The 22,761-nt window shown below is 52.3% G+C and overlaps 1 protein-coding gene across 2 annotated transcripts in view; it reads left to right on the top strand.

Moving 5' to 3' along the window:
* The window catches only part of BRD4 (bromodomain containing 4), a 162,487-nt gene that overhangs the window by 120,559 nt on the left and 19,167 nt on the right, over positions 1-22,761 (top strand). For both annotated transcript variants that reach the window (XM_075346360.1, XM_075346359.1), the window contains 5 exons: positions 19,404-19,698; positions 19,798-20,448; positions 20,968-21,077; positions 21,167-21,326; positions 22,117-22,244. In XM_075346360.1, coding sequence (XP_075202475.1) covers positions 19,404-19,698; positions 19,798-20,448; positions 20,968-21,077; positions 21,167-21,326; positions 22,117-22,244 — 1,344 coding nt within the window. The remainder of the gene's footprint in view (positions 1-19,403; positions 19,699-19,797; positions 20,449-20,967; positions 21,078-21,166; positions 21,327-22,116; positions 22,245-22,761) is intronic.

Genomic DNA, 22,761 nt, shown 5'->3' with positions numbered 1-22,761 from the left:
CACACATCGTCAGCGCTGAGGGCTGGAGCATACATTAGTATCCTCCTCCCTCCTCACTCAGTACACTGGGGCACTAGATTCCCGCACTTTTCTTGGGCACGCCCACGGTCCCCTCCTCCCCACAGAACGCCGACAGCCATTCCTGTCAGCAATTCAGACGCTGGAGAGGAGAGACAACACAGGGAGACCCAGGCAGGGAATCTGGTGATCACACAACCGCTCTGAGTGGTCGGTAAGCAGCACCTGTGGTGCTGGCCCCACTGAGTACCGAAGTGTATATATATATATATATAGGTATACATTTGCACTGTGCGGTCGCTCTATTGATTTTTGGCTATATTCCCTCCTGTTGTTCTCAGAGGAGACAACATGTCATCCGCAAAAGGCAAGGGTGCCAAAGCACAGGAGTACTTTGCAACCTGTACCTCATGTAAAGCTGTACTACCGGCAGGTTCCACTGACCCTCATTGTGTGCAATGCTCGGCCCCTGTGGCACTTACTCAGCCGGAGCCTCTGCGACTGGTGGCCCAGGTGGAACCACCTGCTACCACTGTCCAGGTGACAGGGACGGAGTTTGCAGCCTTTGCTGACAAACTGTCTGAGAATATGGACAAATGGTCTGCTAAAATACTGGAAGCATTGCAGTTCAGACCGGTGATCCAGGCCCCGGGCACTGTCCAATCCTTGCAAAGTGCCCCTGGGGTAACCCATAGGTCCCAGGGTGAGGTCTCTGACACGGACCGCAGTCCCAGGCCGCCCAAGCGGGGTCGCTGGGAAATTCCCTCCACTTCATCACACTGTTCAGGGTCCCAGCAGGGGGACTCTCTGGAGGATGAAGCGGAGGTATCAGATCAGGATTCTGATCCTGAAGCCGCTCTCAACCTAGATACACCTGAAGGTGACGCAGTAGTGAATGATCTTATAGCGACCATCAATCAGGTGTTGGATATTTCTCCCCCAGCTCCTCCAATTGAGGAGTCTGCTTCTCAGGAGAAATTCCGTTTCAGGTTTCCCAAGCGTACATTAAATATGTTTCTGGATCACTCTGACTTCAGAGAGGCAATCCAGAAAAATCGAGACTGTCCAGACAAGCGTTTTCCCAAGCGCCTTAAGGACACACGTTATCCCTCCCCCCCCGAGGTTGTCAAGGGCTGGACTCAGTGTCCTAAGGTGGATCCTCCAATCTCCAGACTGGCGGCTAGATCCATAGTTGCAGTGGAAGATGGGGCTTCACTCAAGGATGCCACTGACAGACAGATGGAACTATGGTTGAAATCCATCTATGAAGCTATCGGCGCGTCTTTTGCTCCAGCATTCGCAGCCGTATGGGCACTCCAAGCTATCTCAGCTTGTCAGGCGCAGATTAATGCACTAACACGTACATCTGCCCCGCAAGTGGTGTCCTTAACCACTCAGGCGTCGGCGTTTGCGTCCTACGCCATTAATGCTATCCTGGACTCGGCGAGCCGTACGGCGGTGGCATCCGCCAATTCGGTGGTACTCCGCAGGGCCATGTGGCTACGTGAATGGAAGGCAGACTCTGCTTCCAAAAAGTTTTTAACCGGTTTGCCATTGTCTGGCGACCGCTTGTTTGGTGAGCGATTGGATGAAATCATTAAACAATCCAAGGGAAAGGATTCATCCTTACCCCAGTCCAAACCAAACAGACCTCAACCACGGAAGGTACAATCGAGGTTTTGGTCCTTTCGGACCGCGGGCAGGTCTCAATTTTCCTCGTCCAAAAGGCCTCAGAAAGATCAGAGGAACTCCGATGCATGGCGGTCTAAGTCACGTCCTAAAAAGACCGCCGGAGGAACCGCTCCCAAAGCGGCCTCCTCATGACTTTCGGCCTCCTCAAACCGCATCCTCGGTCGGTGGCAGGCTCTCCCGCTTTTGCGACGCCTGGCTGCCACAAGTAAAAGACCGATGGGTGAGAGACATTCTATCTCAAGGTTACAGGATAGAGTTCAGCTCTCGTCCTCCGACTCGATTCTTCAGAACATCTCCGCCCCCCGACAGAGCCGAGGCTCTTCTGCAGGCGGTGTGCACTCTGAAGGCGGAAGGAGTGGTGATCCCTGTTCCTCTTCAGCAACGGGGTCACGGTTTTTACTCCAACTTGTTCGTGGTGCCAAAAAAGGACGGATCCTTCCGTCCCGTTCTGGACCTAAAACTGCTCAACAAGCATGTGAAAACCAGGCGGTTCCGGATGGAATCGCTCCGCTCCGTCATCGCCTCAATGTCCCAAGGAGATTTCCTGGCATCAATAGACATCAAAGATGCTTATCTCCACGTACCGATTGCACCAGAGCATCAGCGCTTCCTGCGTTTCGCCATAGGGGACGAACACCTTCAGTTCGTGGCATTGCCTTTTGGCCTGGCGACAGCCCCACGGGTCTTCACCAAGGTCATGGCAACAGTGGTGGCAATCCTACACTCTCAGGGACACTCGGTGATCCCTTACTTAGACGATCTACTTGTCAAGGCACCCTCTCAAGGGGCATGCCAACACAGCCTGAACATTGCTCTGGAAACTCTCCAGAGTTTCGGGTGGATCATCAATTTTCCAAAGTCAAATCTGACACCGGCCCAATCACTGACATATCTTGGCATGGAGTTTCATACTCTCTCAGCGATAGTGAAGCTTCCGCTGAACAAACAGCGTTCACTACAGACAGGGGTGCAATCTCTCCTTCAAGGTCAGTCACACCCCCTGAGGCGCCTCATGCACTTCCTAGGGAAGATGGTGGCAGCAATGGAGGCAGTTCCTTTTGCGCAGTTTCATCTGCGCCCACTTCAATGGGACATTCTCCGCAAATGGGACAGGAAGTCGACGTCCCTCGACAGGAACGTCTCCCTTTCTCGGGCAGCCAAAGCTTCCCTTCAGTGGTGGCTTCTCCCCACTTCTCTGTCGAAGGGGAAATCCTTCCTGCCCCCATCCTGGGCGGTGGTCACGACGGACGCGAGCCTGTCAGGGTGGGGAGCGGTCTTTCTCCACCACAGGGCTCAGGGTACTTGGACTCAGACAGAGTCCTCCCTTCAGATCAATGTTCTGGAGATAAGGGCAGTGTATCTTGCCCTAAAGGCGTTCCAGCCGTGGCTGGAAGGCAAACAGATCCGAATTCAGTCGGACAACTCCACAGCGGTGGCATACATCAACCACCAAGGCGGGACACGCTGTCGGCAAGCCTTCCAGGAAGTCCGGCGGATTCTGCTGTGGGTGGAAGCCACAGCCTCCACCATATCCGCAGTTCACATCCCGGGCGTAGAAAACTGGGAAGCAGACTTTCTCAGTCGCCAGGGCATGGACGCAGGGGAATGGTCCCTTCACCCGGACATGTTTCAGGAGATCTGTTGCCTCTGGGGCAGGCCGGACATCGACCTAATGGCGTCCCGGCACAACAACAAGGTCCCGACATTCATGGCACGGTCCCAAGATCACAGAGCTCTGGCGGCAGACGCCTTAGTTCAGGATTGGTCGCAGTTTCAACTCCCTTATGTGTTTCCTCCTCTGGCACTGTTGCCCAGAGTGTTACGCAAGATCAGGGCCGACTGCCGCCGCGCCATCCTCGTCGCTCCAGACTGGGCGAGGAGGTCGTGGTACCCGGATCTGTGGCATCTCACGGTCGGCCAACCGTGGGCACTGCCAGACCGACCAGACTTGCTGTCTCAAGGGCCGTTTTTCCATCTGAATTCTGCGGCCCTCAACCTGACTGTGTGGCCATTGAGTCCTGGATCCTAGCGTCTTCAGGATTATCTCAAGAGGTCATTGCCACTATGAGACAGGCTAGGAAACCAACGTCCGCCAAGATCTACCACAGGACGTGGAAAATATTCCTGTCGTGGTGCTCTGCTCAGGGTTTTTCTCCCTGGCCGTTTACCTTGCCCACTTTTCTGTCCTTCCTTCAATCCGGATTGGAAAAGGGTTTGTCGCTCGGCTCCCTTAAGGGACAAGTCTCTGCGCTCTGTCTTTTTTCAGAAGCGCCTAGCCAGGCTTCCACAGGTACGCACGTTCCTGCAGGGGGTTTGTCACATCGTCCCTCCTTACAAGCGTCCGTTGGAACCCTGGGATCTGAACAGGGTGCTGTTGATTCTTCAGAAACCACCGTTCGAGCCAATGAGGGATATTTCTCTCTCATGCCTTTCGCAGAAGGTGGTTTTCCTAGTAGCAGTCACTTCACTTCGGAGAGTGTCTGAGCTAGCAGCGTTGTCGTGCAAAGCCCCTTTCCTGGTGTTTCACCAGGACAAGGTGGTCCTGCGTCCGGTTCCGGAATTTCTCCCTAAGGTGGTATCCCCTTTTCATCTCAATCAGGATATCTCCTTACCCTCTTTTTGTCCTCATCCAGTTCACCAATGTGAAAAGGATTTGCACTTGTTAGATCTGGTGAGAGCACTCAGATTCTACATTTCTCGTACGGCGCCCCTGCGCCGCTCGGATGCACTCTTTGTCCTTGTCGCTGGCCAGCGTAAAGGGACACAAGCTTCCAAATGAACCCTGGCTCGGTGGATCAAGGAACCAATTCTCGAGGCTTATCGTTCCTCGGGGCTTCCGGTTCCCTCAGGACTGAAGGCCCATTCTACCAGGGCCGTGGGAGCGTCCTGGGCCTTGCGGCACCAGGCTACGGCTCAGCAGGTGTGTCAGGCAGCTACCTGGTCGAGCCTGCACACTTTCACGAAACACTTTCAGGTGCATACCTATGCTTCGGCAGATGCCAGCCTAGGTAGGCGAGTCCTTCAGGCGGCGGTTGCCCACCTGTAGGACGGAGCCGTTTACGGCTCTATTATGAGGTATTATTTACCCACCCAGGGACTGCTTTTGGACGTCCCAATTGTCTGGGTCTCCCAATGGAGCGACAAAGAAGGGAATTTTGTTTACTTACCGTAAATTCCTTTTCTTCTAGCTCCAATTGGGAGACCCAGCACCCGCCCCTGTTTTTTGTGTACACATGTTGTTCATGTTGAATGGTTTCAGTTCTCCGATATTCCTTCGGATTGAATTTACTTAAAACCAATTTATAATTTTTTCCTCCTTCTTGCTTTTGCACCAAAACTGAGGAGCCCGTGAGCACGGGGGGTGTATAGGCAGAAGGGGAGGGGCGTTACACTTTTAGTGTAATACTTTGTGTGGCCTCCGGAGGCATAGCTATACACCCAATTGTCAAAAACAATTGTCTGGGTCTCCCAATTGGAGCTAGAAGAAAAGGAATTTACGGTAAGTAAACAAAATTCCCTTCTTTCTAAACTTAGAATTCTCTTCGAAAAAAATTCTTGATCTTGACCCTCAAAAAAAATCCCCAACAGCGGTTATCACGTCGCTATTGTCGTCGAATTTCTTGTCCCGGAGGTGTTCCTTGAGGCGAGGAAAGAGAAAGAAGTTACTGGGGGCTAGATCTGGCAAATAGGGGCAGCAGCATCACCGCTCTGTATAGCCGCAATCACAATCTCCTATGAATGTCGCTCGCAGCCATCGTTCATAGAAAGATGTCATGACAGACACGGGGGTTATCAGCTGACCCCTGGCTTTCATGATAACCCATCGGTGCCTGGCGATCACGTCACGGGGCCGCCAATGGAAGTAGGGAAAGGCGCATATTAAACCCAATCCCGCTGTCAGATTAGATCAGTCGACCTGTGCCGAAAAAGATGCGGGCTTGGCATGCGCGCCCGCATCAAAGACAGGGACACGACTCACGATGGGCATAGTATGTTATGGTTGTTAAGGGGTTAAGATTAGGGGCATCATTTATGATTTTTATTTTTCGCTTTGTTTTTAAGTTTTTCCCCTTCTTTTGGCTTGTGGCATTTGCTGGGCCAAAGTTGCCAAAATAGGGCACACAATCTGTAAATTTGACACGAAATAGAAGCAAAAAAATACACACACACACACACACACACACACCCCCCTTCCTCTCAAAAGTCACAAGTTTTAAAAATTAAAAAAAAGAAAATGGCAAAATTGAGAATTTTTTCTTGAGGCATCAAAGAAAGTCTGGTGCGTGTGCAAGTGAAGCTATTGGCTCAATGACAAGCTGAGATCTCATCTGTGCACGCGCCGCCTCTGGGCGCCATTTTCCTTAAGGCTAGTTTCACACTTGCGTTCAGCGCATTCCGTCACTATGGAGAATAGCGCAGTCCGTTAACGGACTGCGCTATTCTCCATAGAGTTGTATGGACGATGCACTGTAACGCAAGTGTCTGCGTTGCATCCGCTGGACGACGCAGCGTCGTTATTTTGACGCTGCGTCGGGCGGATTGAACGCAGCATGTAACATTTCTTTGTCGCTCCATTGGGAGACCCAGACAATTGGGGTGTATATCTTATGCCTCCGGAGGCCACACAAAGTATTACACTAAAAGTGTAAAGCCCCTCCCCTTCTGCCTATACACCCCCCGTGCATCACGGGCTCCTCAGTTTTTATGCTTTGTGCGAAGGAGGCAGACATCCACGCATAGCTCCACAGCTTAGTCAGCAGCAGCTGCTGACTAGGTCGGATGGAAGAAAAGAGGGCCCATAACAGGGCCCCCAGCATGCTCCCTTCTCACCCCACTGTGTCGGCGGTGCTGTTAAGGTTGAGGTACCCATTGCGGGTACACAGGCAGGAGCCACATGCTGTTTTCCTTCCCCATCCCTTAATGGGCTCTGGGTGAAGTGGGATCCTAATCGGTCTCCAGGCACAGGGACCGTGCTCCCTCCGCAGCCCCTGGGAATCTGCTGGATAGGAGCCGGGTATCGTCAGGGACAAGGCCCTGCTACTGTGAGGTACTCTGTGTCCCCGTGGGGACAGCGCATGGAGCGCTGGTGCCATACACATTGCAGCACTGCTGGGTGTGTTAGTGCGCCGGGGACTACCGCGCATGGAGCGCTTGTGCCATACACATTGCAGCACTGCTGGGTGTGTTAGTGCGCCGGGGACTACCGCGCGGCCGCGCTTATTGCCGGCCGCGCTTATAACTTTAGTCCCCGGCTTCTGCGGCCTAGTGTCGCATATTCCCGCCCACAGGCCTGCCAGTCAGGGGAAGGGCGGGACGCTGCACAGATCGTCAGCGCCGAGGGCTGGAGCATACATTAGTATCCTCCTCCCCCCTCACTCAGTTCACTGGGGCACTAGATTCCCGCACTTTTCTTGGGCACGCCCACGGTCCCCTCCTCCCCACAGAACGCCGGCAGCCATTCCTGTCAGCGATTCAGACGCTGGAGAGGAGAGACAACACAGGGAGACCCAGGCAGGGAATCTGGTGATCACACAACCGCTCTGAGTGGTCGGTAAGCAGCACCTGTGGTGCTGGCCCCACTGAGTACCGAAGTGTATATATATATATATATAGGTATACATTTGCACTGTGCGGTCGCTCTATTGATTTTTGGCTATATACCCTCCTGGATTGTTCTCAGAGGAGACAACAGCATGTCGTCCGCAAAAAGTAGGATTTTTGTGTACTCACCGTAAAATCTCTTTCTCTGAGTCTTCATTGGGGGACACAGGACCATGAGGTATCACCCCAAAGGGCGTACAGGGGAATACAGCAGGGATGGCTCCGGGGGAGAGCGTGCTGAAGGCAGGGTAGTAGGCATCATGATGGGGGTAGACAGCCCCCTATCAGGAGAAGGCAGCGTGACAGGGCCCCATCTATCACAAATGCTGCTGAGGTTCCATCCCTGCTGTATTCCCCTGTACGCCCTTTGGGGTGATACCTCATGGTCCTGTGTCCCCCAATGAAACGATAGAGAAAGCAAGGGTGCCAAAGCACAGGTGTACTTTGCAACCTGTACCTCATGTGCAGCTATACTACCGGCAGGTTCCACTGACCCTCATTGTGTGCAATGCTCGGCCCCTGTGGCACTTACTCAGCCGGAGCCTCTGCTACAGGTGGCCCAGGTGGAACCACCTGCTACCACTGTCCAGGTGACAGGGACGGAGTTTGCAGCTTTTGCTGACAAACTGTCTGAGAGTATGGATAAATGGTCTGCTAAAATACTAGAAGCCCTACAGTCCAGACCGGTGACTCAGGCCCCGGGCACTGTTCAATCTTTGTCCCCTGGTCCCCCTCAATTGGAACAGCAAAGTGCCCCTGGGATGACCCATAGGTCACAGGGTGAGGTCTCTGACATGGACCGCAGTCCCAGACCGCCTAAGCGGGCTCGCTGGGAAATTCCTTCCACCTCATCACACTGTTCAGGGTCTCAGCAGGAAGACTCTCTGGAGGATGAAGCGGAGGTAACAGATCAGGATTCTGATCCTGAAGCCGCTCTCAACCTAGATACACCTGAAGGTGACGCCGTAGTGAATGACCTTATAGCAACCATCAATCAGGTGTTGGATATTTCTCCTCCAGCTCCTACAATTGAGGACTCAGCTTCTCAGGAGAAATTCCGTTTCAGGTTTCCCAAGCGTACACTGAATACGTTTCTGGATCACTCTGACTTCAGAGAGGCAGTCCAGAAAAACCGAGACTGTCCAGACAAGCGTTTTTCCAAGCGCCTTAAGGATACACGTTATCCTTTCCCCCCTGATGTTGTCAAGGGCTGGACTCAGTGTCCTAAGGTGGACCCTCCAATCTCCAGACTGGCGGCCAGATCCATAGTGGCAGTGGAAGATGGGTCTTCACTCAAAGATGCCACTGACAGACAGATGGAACTATGGTTGAAATCCATCTATGAAGCTATCGGCGCGTCGTTTGCTCCAGCATTCGCAGCCGTATGGGCACTCCAAGCTATCTCAGCTTGTCAGGCGCAGATTAATACAGTAACACGTACATCTGCCCCGCAGGTGGTGTCCTTAACCACTCAGGCGTCGGCGTTTGCGTCCTACGCCATTAATGCTATCCTGGACTCTGCGAGCCGTACGGCGGTAGCATCCGCCAATTCGGTGGTAGTCCGCAGGGCCATGTGGCTACGTGAATTGAAGGCAGACTCTGCTTCCAAAAAGTTCTTAACCGGTTTGCCATTGTCTGGCGACCGCTTGTTTGGTGAGCGATTGGATGAAATCATTAAACAATCCAAGGGAAAGGACTCATCCTTACCCCAGTCCAAACCAAACAGACCTCAACCACGGAAGGTACAATCGAGGTTTCGGTCCTTTCGGACCGCGGGCAGATCTCAATTCTCCTCGTCCAAAAGGCCTCAGAAAGATCAGAGGAACTCCGATTCATGGCAGTCTAAGTCACGTCCTAAAAAGACCGCCGGAGGAGCCGCTCCCAAAGCGGCCTCCTCATGACTTTCGGCCTCCTCAAACCGCATCCTCGGTCGGTGGCAGGCTCTCCCGCTTTTGCGACGCCTGGCTGCCACAGGTAAAAGACCGATGGGTGAGAGACATTCTCTCTCAAGGTTACAGGATAGAGTTCAGCTCTCGTCCTCCGACTCGTTTTTTCAGAACATCTCCGCCCCCGAAAGAGCCGATGCTCTTCTGCAGGCGGTGTGCACTCTGAAGGCGGAAGGAGTGGTGATCCCTGTTCCTCTTCAGCAACGAGGTCACGGTTTTTACTCCAACCTGTTCGTGGTGCCAAAAAAGGACGGATCCTTCCGTCCTGTTCTGGACCTAAAACTGCTCAACAAGCATGTGAAAACCAGGCGGTTCCGGATGGAATCGCTCCGCTCCGTCATCGCCTCAATGTCCCAAGGAGATTTCCTAGCATCAATCAACATCGAAGATGCTTATCTCCACGTACCGATTGCACCAGAGCATCAGCGCTTCCTGCGTTTCGCCATAGGGGACGAACACCTTCAGTTCGTGGCACTGCCCTTTGGCCTGGCGACAGCCCCACGGGTTTTCACCAAGGTTATGGCAACAGTGGGGCAATCCTACACTCTCAGGGACACTCGGTGATCCCTTACTTAGACGATCTACTTGTCAAGGCACCCTCTCAAGGGGCATGCCAACACAGCCTGAACATTGCTCTGGAGACACTCCAGAGTTTCGGGTGGATCATCAACTTTCCAAAGTCAAATTTGACACCGGCCCAATCACTGACATATCTTGGCATGGAGTTTCATACTCTCTCAGCGATAGTGAAGCTTCCGCTGAACAAACAGCGTTCACTACAGACAGGGGTGCAATCTCTCCTTCAAGGCCAGTCACACCCCCTGAGGCGCCTCATGCACTTCCTAGGGAAGATGGTAGCAGCAATGGAGGCAGTTCCTTTTGCGCAGTTTGATCTCCGCCCACTTCAATGGGACATTCTCCGCAAATGGGACAGGAAGTCGACGTCCCTCGACAGGAACGTCTCCCTTTCTCGGGCAGCCAAGGCTTCCCTTCAGTGGTGGCTTCTCCCCACTTCTCTGTCGAAGGGGAAATCCTTCCTGCCCCCATCCTGGGCGGTGGTCACGACGGACGCGAGCCTGTCAGGGTGGGGAGCGGTCTTTCTCCACCACAGGGCTCAGGGTACTTGGACTCAGACAGAGTCCTCCCTTCAGATCAATGTTCTGGAGATAAGGGCAGTATATCTTGCCCTAAAGGCGTTCCAGCCGTGGCTGGAAGGCAAACAGATCCGAATTCAGTCGGACAACTCCACAGCGGTGGCATACATCAACCACCAAGGCGGGACACGCTGTCGGCAAGCCTTCCAGGAAGTCCGGCGGATTCTGCTATGGGTGGAAACCACAGCCTCCACCATATCCGCAGTTCACATCCCGGGCGTAGAAAACTGGGAAGCAGACTTTCTCAGTCGCCAGGGCATGGACGCAGGGGAATGGTCCCTTCACCCGGACGTGTTTCATCTCAAGGGCCATTTTTCCATCTGAATTCTGCGGCCCTCAACCTGACTGTGTGGCCATTGAGTCCTGGATCCTAGCATCTTCAGGGTTGTCTCATGAGGTCATTGCCACTATGAGACAGGCTAGGAAACCAACGTCCGCCAAGATCTACCACAGGACGTGGAGGATATTCTTATCTTGGTGCTCTGATCAGGGTTTTTTCTCCCTGGCCATTTGCCTTGCCCACTTTTCTTTCCTTCCTTCAATCCGGATTGGAAAAAGGTTTGTCGCTCGGCTCCCTTAAGGGACAAGTCTCAGCGCTCTCTGTGTTTTTCCAGAAGCGCCTAGCCAGACTTCCACAGGTACGCACGTTCCTGCAGGGGGTTTGTCACATAGTCCCTCCTTACAAGCGGCCGTTAGAACCCTGGGATCTGAACAGGGTGCTGATGGCTCTTCAGAAGCCACCTTTCGAGCCAATGAAGGATATTTCTCTTTCACGCCTTTCGCAGAAAGTGGTCTTCCTAGTAGCAGTCACATCACTTCGGAGAGTGTCTGAGCTAGCAGCGCTGTCATGCAAAGCCCCTTTCCTGGTGTTTCACCAGGACAAGGTGGTTCTGCGTCCGGTTCCGGATTTTCTCCCTAAGGTGGTATCCCCCTTTCATCTCAATCAGGATATCTCCTTACCCTCTTTTTGTCCTCATCCAGTTCACCAATGTGAAAAGGATTTGCACTTGTTAGATCTGGTGAGAGCACTCAGACTCTACATTTCTCGTACGGCGCCCCTGCGCCGCTCGGATGCACTCTTTGTCCTTGTCGCTGGCCAGCGTAAAGGGTCACAGGCTTCCAAATCAACCCTGGCTCGGTGGATCAAGGAACCAATTCTCGAAGCTTACCGTTCTGCTGGGCTTCCGGTTCCCTCAGGGCTGAAGGCCCATTCTACCAGAGCCGTGGGAGCGTCCTGGGCATTGCGGCACCAGGCTACGGCTCAGCAGGTGTGTCAGGCAGCTACCTGGTCGAGCCTGCACACTTTCACGAAACACTATCAGGTGCATACCTATGCTTCGGCAGATGCCAGCCTAGGTAGGCGAGTCCTTCAGGCGGCAGTTGCCCACCTGTAGGACGGAGCCGTTTACGGCTCTATTATGAGGTATTATTTACCCACCCAGGGACTGCTTTTGGACGTCCCAATTGTCTGGGTCTCCCAATGGAGCGACAAAGAAGAAGGGAATTTTGTTTACTTACCGTAAATTCCTTTTCTTCGGCGCTCTATTGGGAGACCCAGACGATTGGGTGTATAGCACTGCCTCCGGAGGCCACACAAAGCAATTACACTAAAAAGTGTAAGGCCCCTCCCCTTCTGGCTATACACCCCCAGTGGGAACACTGGCTCACCAGTTTTCTGCTTTGTGCGAAGGAGGTCAGACATCCACGCATAGCTCCACTGTTTGTAGTCAGCAGTAGCTGCTGGCTCTATCGGATGGAAGAAAAGAGGGCCCATATAGGGCCCCCAGCATGCTCCCTTCTCACCCGCGGTGGTGCTTGTAAGGTTGAGGTACCTATTGCTGGTACAGAGGCTGGAGCCCACATGCTGTTTTCCTTCCACATCCCCTGGAGGGCTCTGTGGAAGTGGGATCTTGCCGGCCCCCAAGCCCTGGGGCCGGGCTCCATCCACAGACCCATAGAACCTGCTGGATTGGGAGCGGGAGTGCCGTTCAGGGACAAGGCCCTGCAACTTTCAGGTACTCTGTGTCCCCGGCAGGCACGGACACTCTCAAGGCTTGCTGAGCGTTATAGTGCGCCGGGGACAGTAGCGCTGTACGCTGGGGGTTAGGTCACTGCAGCTTTGCTGAGTGACGTTATATGTTGGGAACTACTGCGCCGACCGCTCCTGGAGCGGCGGCGCAGCTGCGACTTGTGGTGCGCCGGGGGCTTTGCGCCGACCGCGCTTTTACGGCGGCGGCGCTTCTAACTTTAGCCCCCGGCTTCTGCGGCCTAGCGCCGCTTCGTTCCCGCCCCCACCCTGTCAATCAGGGTAGGGGAGAGACGCTGCTCAATGGCAGCGCCGAGGGCTGGAGCTTTATTTACATGCTCCAGCCCTCTCACTAGGCACAGGGGGAAGCAGACTTCCCGCTCTTCGTCGGTGTACGCCCAGGGCCCGCCCCCCCTCTCCACAAGGACGCCGGCAGCCATTACACATGCGATCTGGCTGGGGAAAGGCAGCAGGCTCTGGGAGACCCAGACTAGAGGGATTTCTGGCGACCACACACCGCTCCTAAGCGGGCGGTAAGCTGCACAGTAGTGCTGGCCCCACTAGTGCCTCAGTGATATATTAGTGTACTTCTTTCTTGGTACCATATATATATATATATATTTATATAGTGCACTGTAAGGTCGCTTCTTGGCTGGACACCCTGTACTGCTCTGAGGAGGCAGCAACATGTCATCCGCAAAACGCAAGGCTGCCAAGGCACGGGCTGTGTGCACTGTTTGTACTGCATGTGGGGCTGATCTACCGGCAGGCTCCAATGATTCACATTGTGTGCAATGTTCAGTCCCAGTGGCACTTCGTCAGCCAGAGCCTATTGTGGTGGTAGCCCAGGCAGAGACGCCTGTGAACCCTGCCCCGGTGACGGGGACAGACTTTGCAGTGTTTGCTGATAAAATGTCTGAGGCTATGACAAAAATCCTGGAGACCTTGCAGGCCAGGCCAGTTCCTCAGACCATGGACACTGCTGTGGCTATGCTCTCTGGTCCCCCTCAGTTGGAACTAATCCGTACTTCAAGGGGGTCTCAAGCATCACAAGCTGAAGTCTCTGACTCAGATGACAGTCCCAGGCAGCCTAAGCGAGCTCGCTGGGAAAGACCCTCGACGTCATCACACTGCTCAGGGTCTCAGCGAGAAGAGTCTCTCTGTGATGAGACTGAGGACGGTGATCAGGATTCTAATCCTGAGGCCCCTCTCAATTTGGATGCCCCTGATGGTGACGCCATAGTTAATGACCTTATATCGGCGATTAATAGACTGTTGGATATTTCTCCCCCAGTTCCTTCAGCAGAGGAGGCAGCTGCACAGCAGGAGAAGTTCCATTTCCTGTATCCCAAGCGTAAATTAAGTGCTTTTTTGGACCACTCTGACTTCAGAGAATCAATCCAGAAGCACGACGCTCATCCAGACAGGCGTTTCTCTAAACGTTCTAAGGATACCCGTTATCCTTTTCCCTCTGAAGTGGCCAAACGCTGGACCCAGTGCTCAAAGGTGGATCCCCCAATTTCCAAGCTTGCGGCTAGATCCATAGTCGCAGTAGAGGATGGCGCTTCACTTAAAGATGCCAACGACAGACAGATGGACCTTTGGTTAAAATCTGTCTATGAAGCTATCGGCGCGTCGTTTGCTCCAGCATTCGCGGCCGTGTGGGCACTACAAGCTATTTCAGCTGGTTTAGCACAGGTGGATGCTATCATGCATCCAGCAGTGCCACAGGTGGCGTCCCTAACTTCGCAAATGTCTGCGTTTGCGACCTATGCTATCAATGCTGTCCTAGAATCTACGAGCCGTACCTCTATGGCGGCCGCCAATTCTGTGGTTTTGCGCAGAGCCTTATGGTTAAAGGACTGGAAAGCAGATGCTGGTTCCAAAAAATGCTTAACCAGCTTGCCATTATCTAGAGACAGACTGTTTGGTGAGCCATTGGCTGAAATCATAAAACAGTCCAAGGGTAAGGACTCTTCCTTGCCACAGCCCAGAGCAAGTAAACCTCAACAGAAAAAGTGGCAGTCGAGGTTTCGGTCCTTTCGAGGCTCGGGCAAGCCCCAATTCTCCTCGTCCAAAGGGACTCAGAAAGGACAAGGGAGCTCAGATTCCTGGCGGGCTCACTCACGCCCCAGGAAAGCAAATGGAGGAACCGCTTCCAAGGCGGCTACCTCATGACTTTCGGCCTCCTCCCTCCGCATCCTCGGTCGGTGGAAGGCTCTCCCGCTTTTGCGACATTTGGCTGTCACAGGTCAAAGACCGGTGGGTAACAGACATTTTGTCTCGCGGGTACAGAATCGAGTTCAGTTCTCGGCCTCCACTTCGGTTCTTCAGAACCTCCCCACACCCCAACCGAGCAGATGCCCTGCTGCAGGCGGTGGACTCTCTAAGAGCAGAAGGAGTCGTGATCCCTGTCCCCCCTCTGGAACGGGGGCGAGGATTTTACTCCAATCTCTTTGTGGTTCCAAAAAAGGACGGCTCCTTCCGTCCTGTTCTGGACCTAAAACTGCTCAACAAGCATGTGAACGCCAGGCGGTTCCGGATGGAATCCCTCCGCTCAGTCATTGCCTCAATGTCCCAAGGAGATTTCCTAGCATCAATAGACATCAAAGATGCTTATCTCCACGTGCCGATTGCTACGGAGCACCAACGCTTTCTGCGCTTCGTGATAGGAGACGAACATCTTCAGTTCGTGGCTCTGCCATTTGGTCTGGCGACAGCCCCCCGGGTGTTCACCAAGATCATGGCAGCAGTGGTAGCAGTCTTGCACTCTCACGGACACTCTGTGATCCCTTACTTGGACGATCTACTGGTCAAGGCACCCTCTCAGGAGGCATGCCAACTCAGCCTGAATTTTGCACTGGAGACTCTCCAGGCGTTCGGGTGGATCATCAACTTCCCAAAGTCAAATCTGTCACCGACCCAATCACTAACGTATCTTGGCATGGAGTTTCATACTCTCTCAGCGATAGTGAAGCTTCCGCTGAGCAAGCAGCGGTCACTACAGACAGGGGTGCAGGCTCTCCTTCAAAGTCAGTCGCACTCCTTAAGACGCCTCATGCACTTCCTCGGGAAGATGGTGGCGGCAATAGAGGCGGTTCCGTTTGCGCAGTTTCATCTGCGTCCACTTCAATGGGACATTCTCCGCCAATGGGACGGGAAGTCGACATCCCTGGACAGGAAAGTCTTCCTTTCCCAGACGGCCAAGGACTCTCTGCAGTGGTGGCTCCTTTCCACCTCAATATCACAGGGAAGATCCTTCCTACCACCGTCCTGGGCGGTGGTCACGACAGACGCGAGTCTGTCAGGGTGGGGAGCAGTGTTTCTCCACCACAGGGCTCAGGGTACGTGGACTCAGCAGGAGTCCAGCCTTCAGATCAATGTTCTGGAAATCAGAGCAGTGTTTCTTGCCCTACTAGCCTTCCAGCAGTGGCTGGAAGGGAAGCAGATCCGAATTCAATCGGACAACTCCACAGCGGTGGCATACATCAATCACCAAGGAGGGACTCGCAGTCGGCAAGCCTTCCAGGAAGTCCGGCGCATTATGATGTGGGTGGAAGCCACGGCCTCCACCATATCCGCAGTTCACATCCCCGGCGTAGAAAACTGGGAAGCAGACTTCCTCAGTCGCCAGGGCATGGACGCAGGGGAATGGTCCCTTCACCCGGACGTGTTTCAGGAAATCTGTCGCCGATGGGGAAGGCCGGACGTCGACCTAATGGCGTCCCGGCACAACAACAAGGTCCCAACCTTCATGGCACGGTCTCGCGATCAAAGAGCTCTAGCAGCAGACGCCCTAGTGCAAGATTGGTCGCAGTTCCGGCTCCCTTATGTGTTTCCACCTCTGGCACTCTTGCCCAGAGTGCTACGCAAGATCAGATCCGACTGCAGCCGCGTCATACTCGTCGCTCCAGACTGGCCGAGGAGGGCGTGGTATCCGGATCTGTGGCATCTCACGGTCGGCCAACCGTGGGCACTACCAGACCGACCAGACTTACTGTCCCAAGGGCCGTTTTTCCATCGGAATTCTGCGGCCCTCAACCTGACTGCGTGGCCATTGAGTCCTGGATCCTAGCGTCTTCAGGCTTATCCCAAGGGGTCGTTGCCACCATGAGACAGGCTAGGAAGCCCACGTCTGCTAAGATCTACCACAGAACGTGGAGGATATTCTTATCCTGGTGCTCTGCTCAGAGAGTGTCTCCCTGGCCATTTGCATTACCTACCCTTCTTTCTTTCCTGCAATCTGGGTTAGAAAAAGGTTTGTCGCTCGGCTCCCTTAAAGGACAAGTCTCGGCGCTATCCGTCTTTTTTCAGAAGCGTCTAGCACGACTTTCTAAGGTGCGCACGTTCCTACAGGGGGTTTGCCATATAGTTCCCCCGTACAAGCGGCCGTTAGATCCATGGGATCTGAACAGGGTACTAATTGCCCTCCAGAAGCCGCCCTTCGAGCCTCTGAAGGAGGTTTCACTTTCTAGACTATCACAGAAAGTGGCTTTTCTGGTAGCGATCACATCTCTTCGGAGAGTGTCTGAGCTAGCAGCGCTGTCTTCCAAGGCTCCCTTCCTGGTCTTCCACCAGGACAAGGTAGTGCTGCGCCCCATTCAGGAGTTTCTCCCGAAGGTGGTATCCTCTTTTCATCTTAATCAGGATATCTTTTTGCCTTCGTTTTGTCCTCATGCAGTTCATCGGTATGAGAAGGATTTACATTTGTTAGATCTGGTGAGAGCACTCAGAATCTACATTTCCCGCACAGCGCCCCTGCGCCGTTCGGATGCACTCTTTGTCCTTGTCGCTGGTAAGCGCAAAGGGTCGCAGGCTTCTAAGGCCACCCTGGCTCGATGGATCAAAGAACCAATTCTTGAAGCCTACCGTTCTGCGGGGCTTCAGGTTCCATCAGGGCTGAAGGCCCATTCTACCAGAGCCGTGGGTGCGTCCTGGGCATTGCGACACCAGGCTACGGCTCAACAGGTGTGCCAGGCAGCTACCTGGTCGAGTCTGCACACTTTCACCAAACATTATCAGGTGCATACCTATGCTTCGGCGGATGCCAGCCTAGGTAGAAGAGTCCTGCAGGCGGCAGTTGCCTCCCCGTAGGGGAGGGCTGTCTTTGCAGCTCTAACATGAGGTATTTCTTTACCCACCCAGGGACAGCTTTTGGACGTCCCAATCGTCTGGGTCTCCCAATGGAGCGCCGAAGAAGAAGGGAATTTTGTTACTTACCGTAAATTCCTTTTCTTCTAGCTCTTATTGGGAGACCCAGCACCCGCCCTGTTGTCCTTCGGGATTTTTGGTTTGTTTGCGGGTACACATGTTGTTCATGTTGAACGGTTTTCAGTTCTCCGATGTTACTCGGAGTGAATTTGTTTAAACCAGTTATTGGCTTTCCTCCTTCTTGCTTTTGCACTAAAACTGGTGAGCCAGTGTTCCCACTGGGGGTGTATAGCCAGAAGGGGAGGGGCCTTACACTTTTTAGTGTAATTGCTTTGTGTGGCCTCCGGAGGCAGTGCTATACACCCAATCGTCTGGGTCTCCCAATAAGAGCTAGAAGAAAAGGAATTTACGGTAAGTAACAAAATTCCCTTCTTCTTCTAGCTCCAATTGGGAGACCCAGCACCCGCCCCTGTTCCCTTCGGGCTGTTGTTCTTTGTGTACACATGTTGTTCATGTGGAATGGTTTCAGTTCTCCGATATTCCTTCGGATTGAATTTACTTTAAACCAGTTTATAATTTTTTCCTCCTTCTTGCTTTTGCACCAAAACTGAGGAGCCCGTGATGCACGGGGGTGTATAGGCAGAAGGGGAGGGGCTTTACACTTTTAGTGTAATACTTTGTGTGGCCTCCGGAGGCATAAGCTATACACCCCAATTGTCTGGGTCTCCCAATTGGAGCTAGAAGAAAAGGAATTTACGGTAAGTAAACAAAATTCCCTTCTTTTCTGCACTTGGCGGAGTGTCAAAAAAACGCAACCTGCAGGAATCCGTTAGGCGTCCGTTGTTTTTATAATGGACGCCTATGGTGGCGGATTCCGTTAGAATGTGTCATTTGACGGATTCCGTTAACGCATCCGTCTTTACACACCTGCGCATGCTCAGATGTGTAAAGTCAAGGAAAAAACCTATAACGGATTGCGTTATTTTGTACGATCCGTAGCATTGCGTTGTGCCACTATATGCAACGCATCCGTTGCATGCGTCACACAACGCAATGCTACGGATCCCGTCCAACGCAAGTGTGAAACTAGCCTAAGTCTGCTGCTGGGAGATCAATGAGCCGGAGGCGGCGCATGCAGAGATGAGATCTTGAGCTGAGAGCTCAATCTGTGCATGCACCGACTCCAGGCGCCAATTCTTGAAATTTGCACCACCGAGATTTTCAGGATGGCGCTTGCCTCACAGCCTGCAGCGCACAGCACCTGCAGCCCAGAACAGGGCCCACATTCTGTAGCATTGTCCCTGCCTCCAGCTACCCCTCTCCACCACCTCCCTGTAAGCTACATCCAGATTATAAGACGCACTCCTCGTTTTCCTCCCAAATTTTTTGGAGGAAAAGTGCGTCTTTAAATCTGAACAATACTGTAATATGTTGCAGCCTTATACTGTAATATGTTGCAGCCTTATACTGTAATATGTTGCAGCCTTATTCCAATTTTGCTTTGTTTTCATCCTATAAGTGGAGTCACATGATTGGTTTCTTGTTATCTCTATGAAATGATGGGGTGTTACTTATTATCTCTATGAAATGATGGGGTGTTACTATCAGCCCATGAGTGTAGCTGTGTTTTGCTCTAGACTCCCCCCATAAACGCATAATCCGTCATGGGGGATGGGATCGATAACTGGTACAAGTCCTCTCTAAACTCACAATCGTGTAGGACATAGATTAATAATTGCCAATATGAAAATAATGAAACTTCTGTGCACATTTGGGTCCAACTCTTATTAATTTTCTATTTCTTCCCCTCTACAGAATCATCATCAGTCTCACCCTGCTCAGCCGTCTGTTGCGCCACCTTCCAATGCCATGAAGCCACCTTCCCCTAACCCTCCGCCCTCGTATGTTCCTCCTCCCAGCCTGGACTCGTCCCATCCAGCCCTTCATCATCCTCTCCATCCTGCTAGTGTTTTTGAAGCCGTTTCTACTCACTACGGGCAGGCAGGTCTGCACATCCCGACACCTGATCTTCCAGCACATCTAACAGGTGGTCAGCCGGAACGCATTTCGCCGCCTCATCTCAACCAACATGCTCTCGTTAGTCCGCCAGGTAAAGCGCATTTCTGTTTTTATTTGCACAGTGACACTAGATCTACCCACGTGTGAGAACATGTTCTGTTACTGATCCTGCTTTTCTTTTTATTTACAGCTCTGCACAACGCCATGCCCCAACAGCCTTCTCGCCCCTCAAACCGTGCAGCTGCTCTCCCCCCAAAACCTGTCCGACCTCCATCCGCTTCACCCCCTCCTCCACAAACGCATCACCAACCAGTCTCTCATTCCCACCATCATCATCCACAGCCTCCCCACGTGCTTTTAGAAGATGACGGTCCTCCATCTCCCAACAGTGATCTCCATCCTTCGCCTATTCACCTTGGCACTGCACAGATGGCCCTATACCTGCAGCAACTACAGAAATCGCAGCAGCCCCCCACCCAATCTCCTCTGCAGCCGCTCCTCCCTTCTGTCAAAGTGCAAAACCAAGCCCCTCTGAGTGTCCCTCCCCAGTCAGTGCGTCACTTGCCGAACCTGCCTTACCCCTCTCCTTCCTCTTCCTCTGTAAGCACTGCCCCCCAACCACCTCCTCCTTCCCATGTGCACCAGTTACAGACTCCTCCTGCAACGTCCCAACAGCAGCCGCCAGGACCGCCACCGCCCTCATCACAACACCCAACTCTGCAAAGCCCTTTGGTTCCTCCGCACCAACAGCTTGTGCAACATCAGCAGGCCAAGCAGCAACAAGTTATCCAACACCATCACCCATCGCCTCGGCAGCAGAAATCTGAGCCGTACTCTGGAGGTGAGGAGATCAGCATTGTATTTATCATACAAAAATGGCCATTTTTATATCTGCCCAATAGCCGCGTCAAGGCATGACTCGTATACGGAGTACCTACTTTGAATTGAAGCCTCTCTCTGGGTGAGGGGTGCACATCACATTTAATGACCCCCTTTTAATCTAGACAAAAAAAAAATCCTGACGCACTCCCAAAACTGTGAACAGGTGCATAACTGAACATGACAAAAAAAAGACACAGTTGCACTCTGAAATGCTGAAGCATGAAAATCATGAATGTAAGCATATAGATAGGATTTCCTTTAGCAGTAATGCATAAGAAAAAATGTACCTATTTAGTATACAAAAATGGCCATTCCAATATCTGCCCAGTAGCCGCGTCAAGGCATATCTCGTATACTGGGTGCCTAATCTGAACTGAAGCCTTTCTCTGGGTTTACAAACCTCCTGTGTATGGACAAGCTATTGATTAAAGGGATGGCGACTCATGATATGGGCACTTACCTGATTTCTTCTGTTTAGGTCACATGAGAGAGGCCCCGTCACCGATCCTCCTCCATTCACCGCAGGTGGCTCCGTTTGCAGGTCTACCACATCCACCTTCACCGCAGGCCATGCAGCCTAAGAAGCAGGTAAACTCTCAGTGCATCTTTGCTTTGACTTTCTTCCAGTATTATTTTTCTTTTTTAACTACTCCTAATCCACTTGTTTACTCCGCCAGGAATTGAGAGGATCGTCAGTGTTGCAGCCTCAGCCGCTCGTGGTAAAAGAACAAAAGCGCCATTCACCCTCTCTGAGGCCTGAAGGCTTCTCTCCCGGCATGAGGAGTGAATCCCACAAACTTCCAGAGTCCCTTAAAGGTTCCAGCCATGAACAGCCGCGTGAGTGTAGATGTCACTTATGTCATGTCAGATATTCCTGAGCGATTTCTACATGTTCTCCAGACTTTTCTGATTGTTTAAAGACTCTCATCCTCGAGAGAATTCTCTGGCACAAGGAATGGGTTCTTCTAATCTCACTATTATCTGGAAGCAAAGTGCAATAGTGATGCTTAGAGGGGTTGTGCAACGCCTCTCTCTTCCTGATTTGACATCTGGCGTGGCGAGACGCTGCTGCACGCCGAGGATCAGCCAGACACCCGGCATTGATGTCCTGTCAACTCGTACAAGATATCTGCCTGTCATCGGGTGGTTGCCTGAAGTGCAGGAGCAATCTTTCCATTCAAGATGTGGAACTGGGTGGAAGAAATGGGCACCGCACAACCCATTTAATTTTTCTCTTTCCGATATGTGATCAACAGCCAAGGGGGGGGGGGGTCATGCAGACATCCCACCGCTGCCACCAATATGTCACAACACCGCCCCTTGCAGCCCCACGCTGACGTCTAGTACATCGGGGCCACGCAATATGACCTCGTCACTTCCGCCAACACATAACCTTCCGCACCCCAAGGAGTACATAAGATCAGCTTGGTGCAGTGTTACACTGACACCCCCTGTCTGCACGGGAAGGCACACAGAGTGGGCCGCGCATCCCCTTTACTTGGCACATGACAGATGTAAACAAAATGCTCAACGTCTGCAGGTGTTTTGAGTTGGGGACGGTCTGATTTTGTGATCTCATTAACATGATGGTTGTCTGATCCTTGTACTTGACTTTTCCCATATTCAGGGCCAGAGATGAAACCGATCGATGGTAGCCGACCTGTGCGATCCTCAGATCAGAACATCACCCCCCAAGGGGTACCTGAGAAGGAGAAGCAAAAGCAGGAGCCCAAGACACCAGTGGCCCCCAAAAAGGTAATCTGCATTTTTCAAAGAATTATTGGATTATGCTTTACCAAGCTAAGCCTGGGCCCAACATGTCTACATTGAAAGGACTGGGAAAGGCACATGGAGTGCGGAGTATGGCCCAGTGCCGCCATAGGTTTGGGGGGTTTTTTTGTGCTTGGTCCAGCCCAGTTCTTTCTTTGCTCTTTCTTTGCTATTTCTTTCTTTTTTTTAACTTCGTTTTATTAACAATTTCAAACCTGGTACAACTGACATTTCCCATATAAAGATAGCTCAGTATATAGATAGTAATATTTAAATATAACAATAAACAGTCATATAAAGTCCATAATATCTTTAGCAGTTAAGATAGAACAATGTTATTATCCATACTACTTATCATTTGCATATATCTAATTTTATATTGAGCATAAGAACAGCTGTAACTATCAGCCTGACCATATTTTGAAAACAAGATAGAAAGAGGAATAGAAAAAGGAAGAAAGAAAGAACAACAACAGCCACATTGCATTATTATACCTCAATA

The sequence above is a fragment of the Anomaloglossus baeobatrachus genome, chromosome 4 (genome assembly GCF_048569485.1).
Source record: "Anomaloglossus baeobatrachus isolate aAnoBae1 chromosome 4, aAnoBae1.hap1, whole genome shotgun sequence".
Lineage (NCBI taxonomy): Eukaryota > Metazoa > Chordata > Amphibia > Anura > Aromobatidae > Anomaloglossus > Anomaloglossus baeobatrachus.
This window is presented reverse-complemented; position numbering and strand designations above follow the sequence as displayed.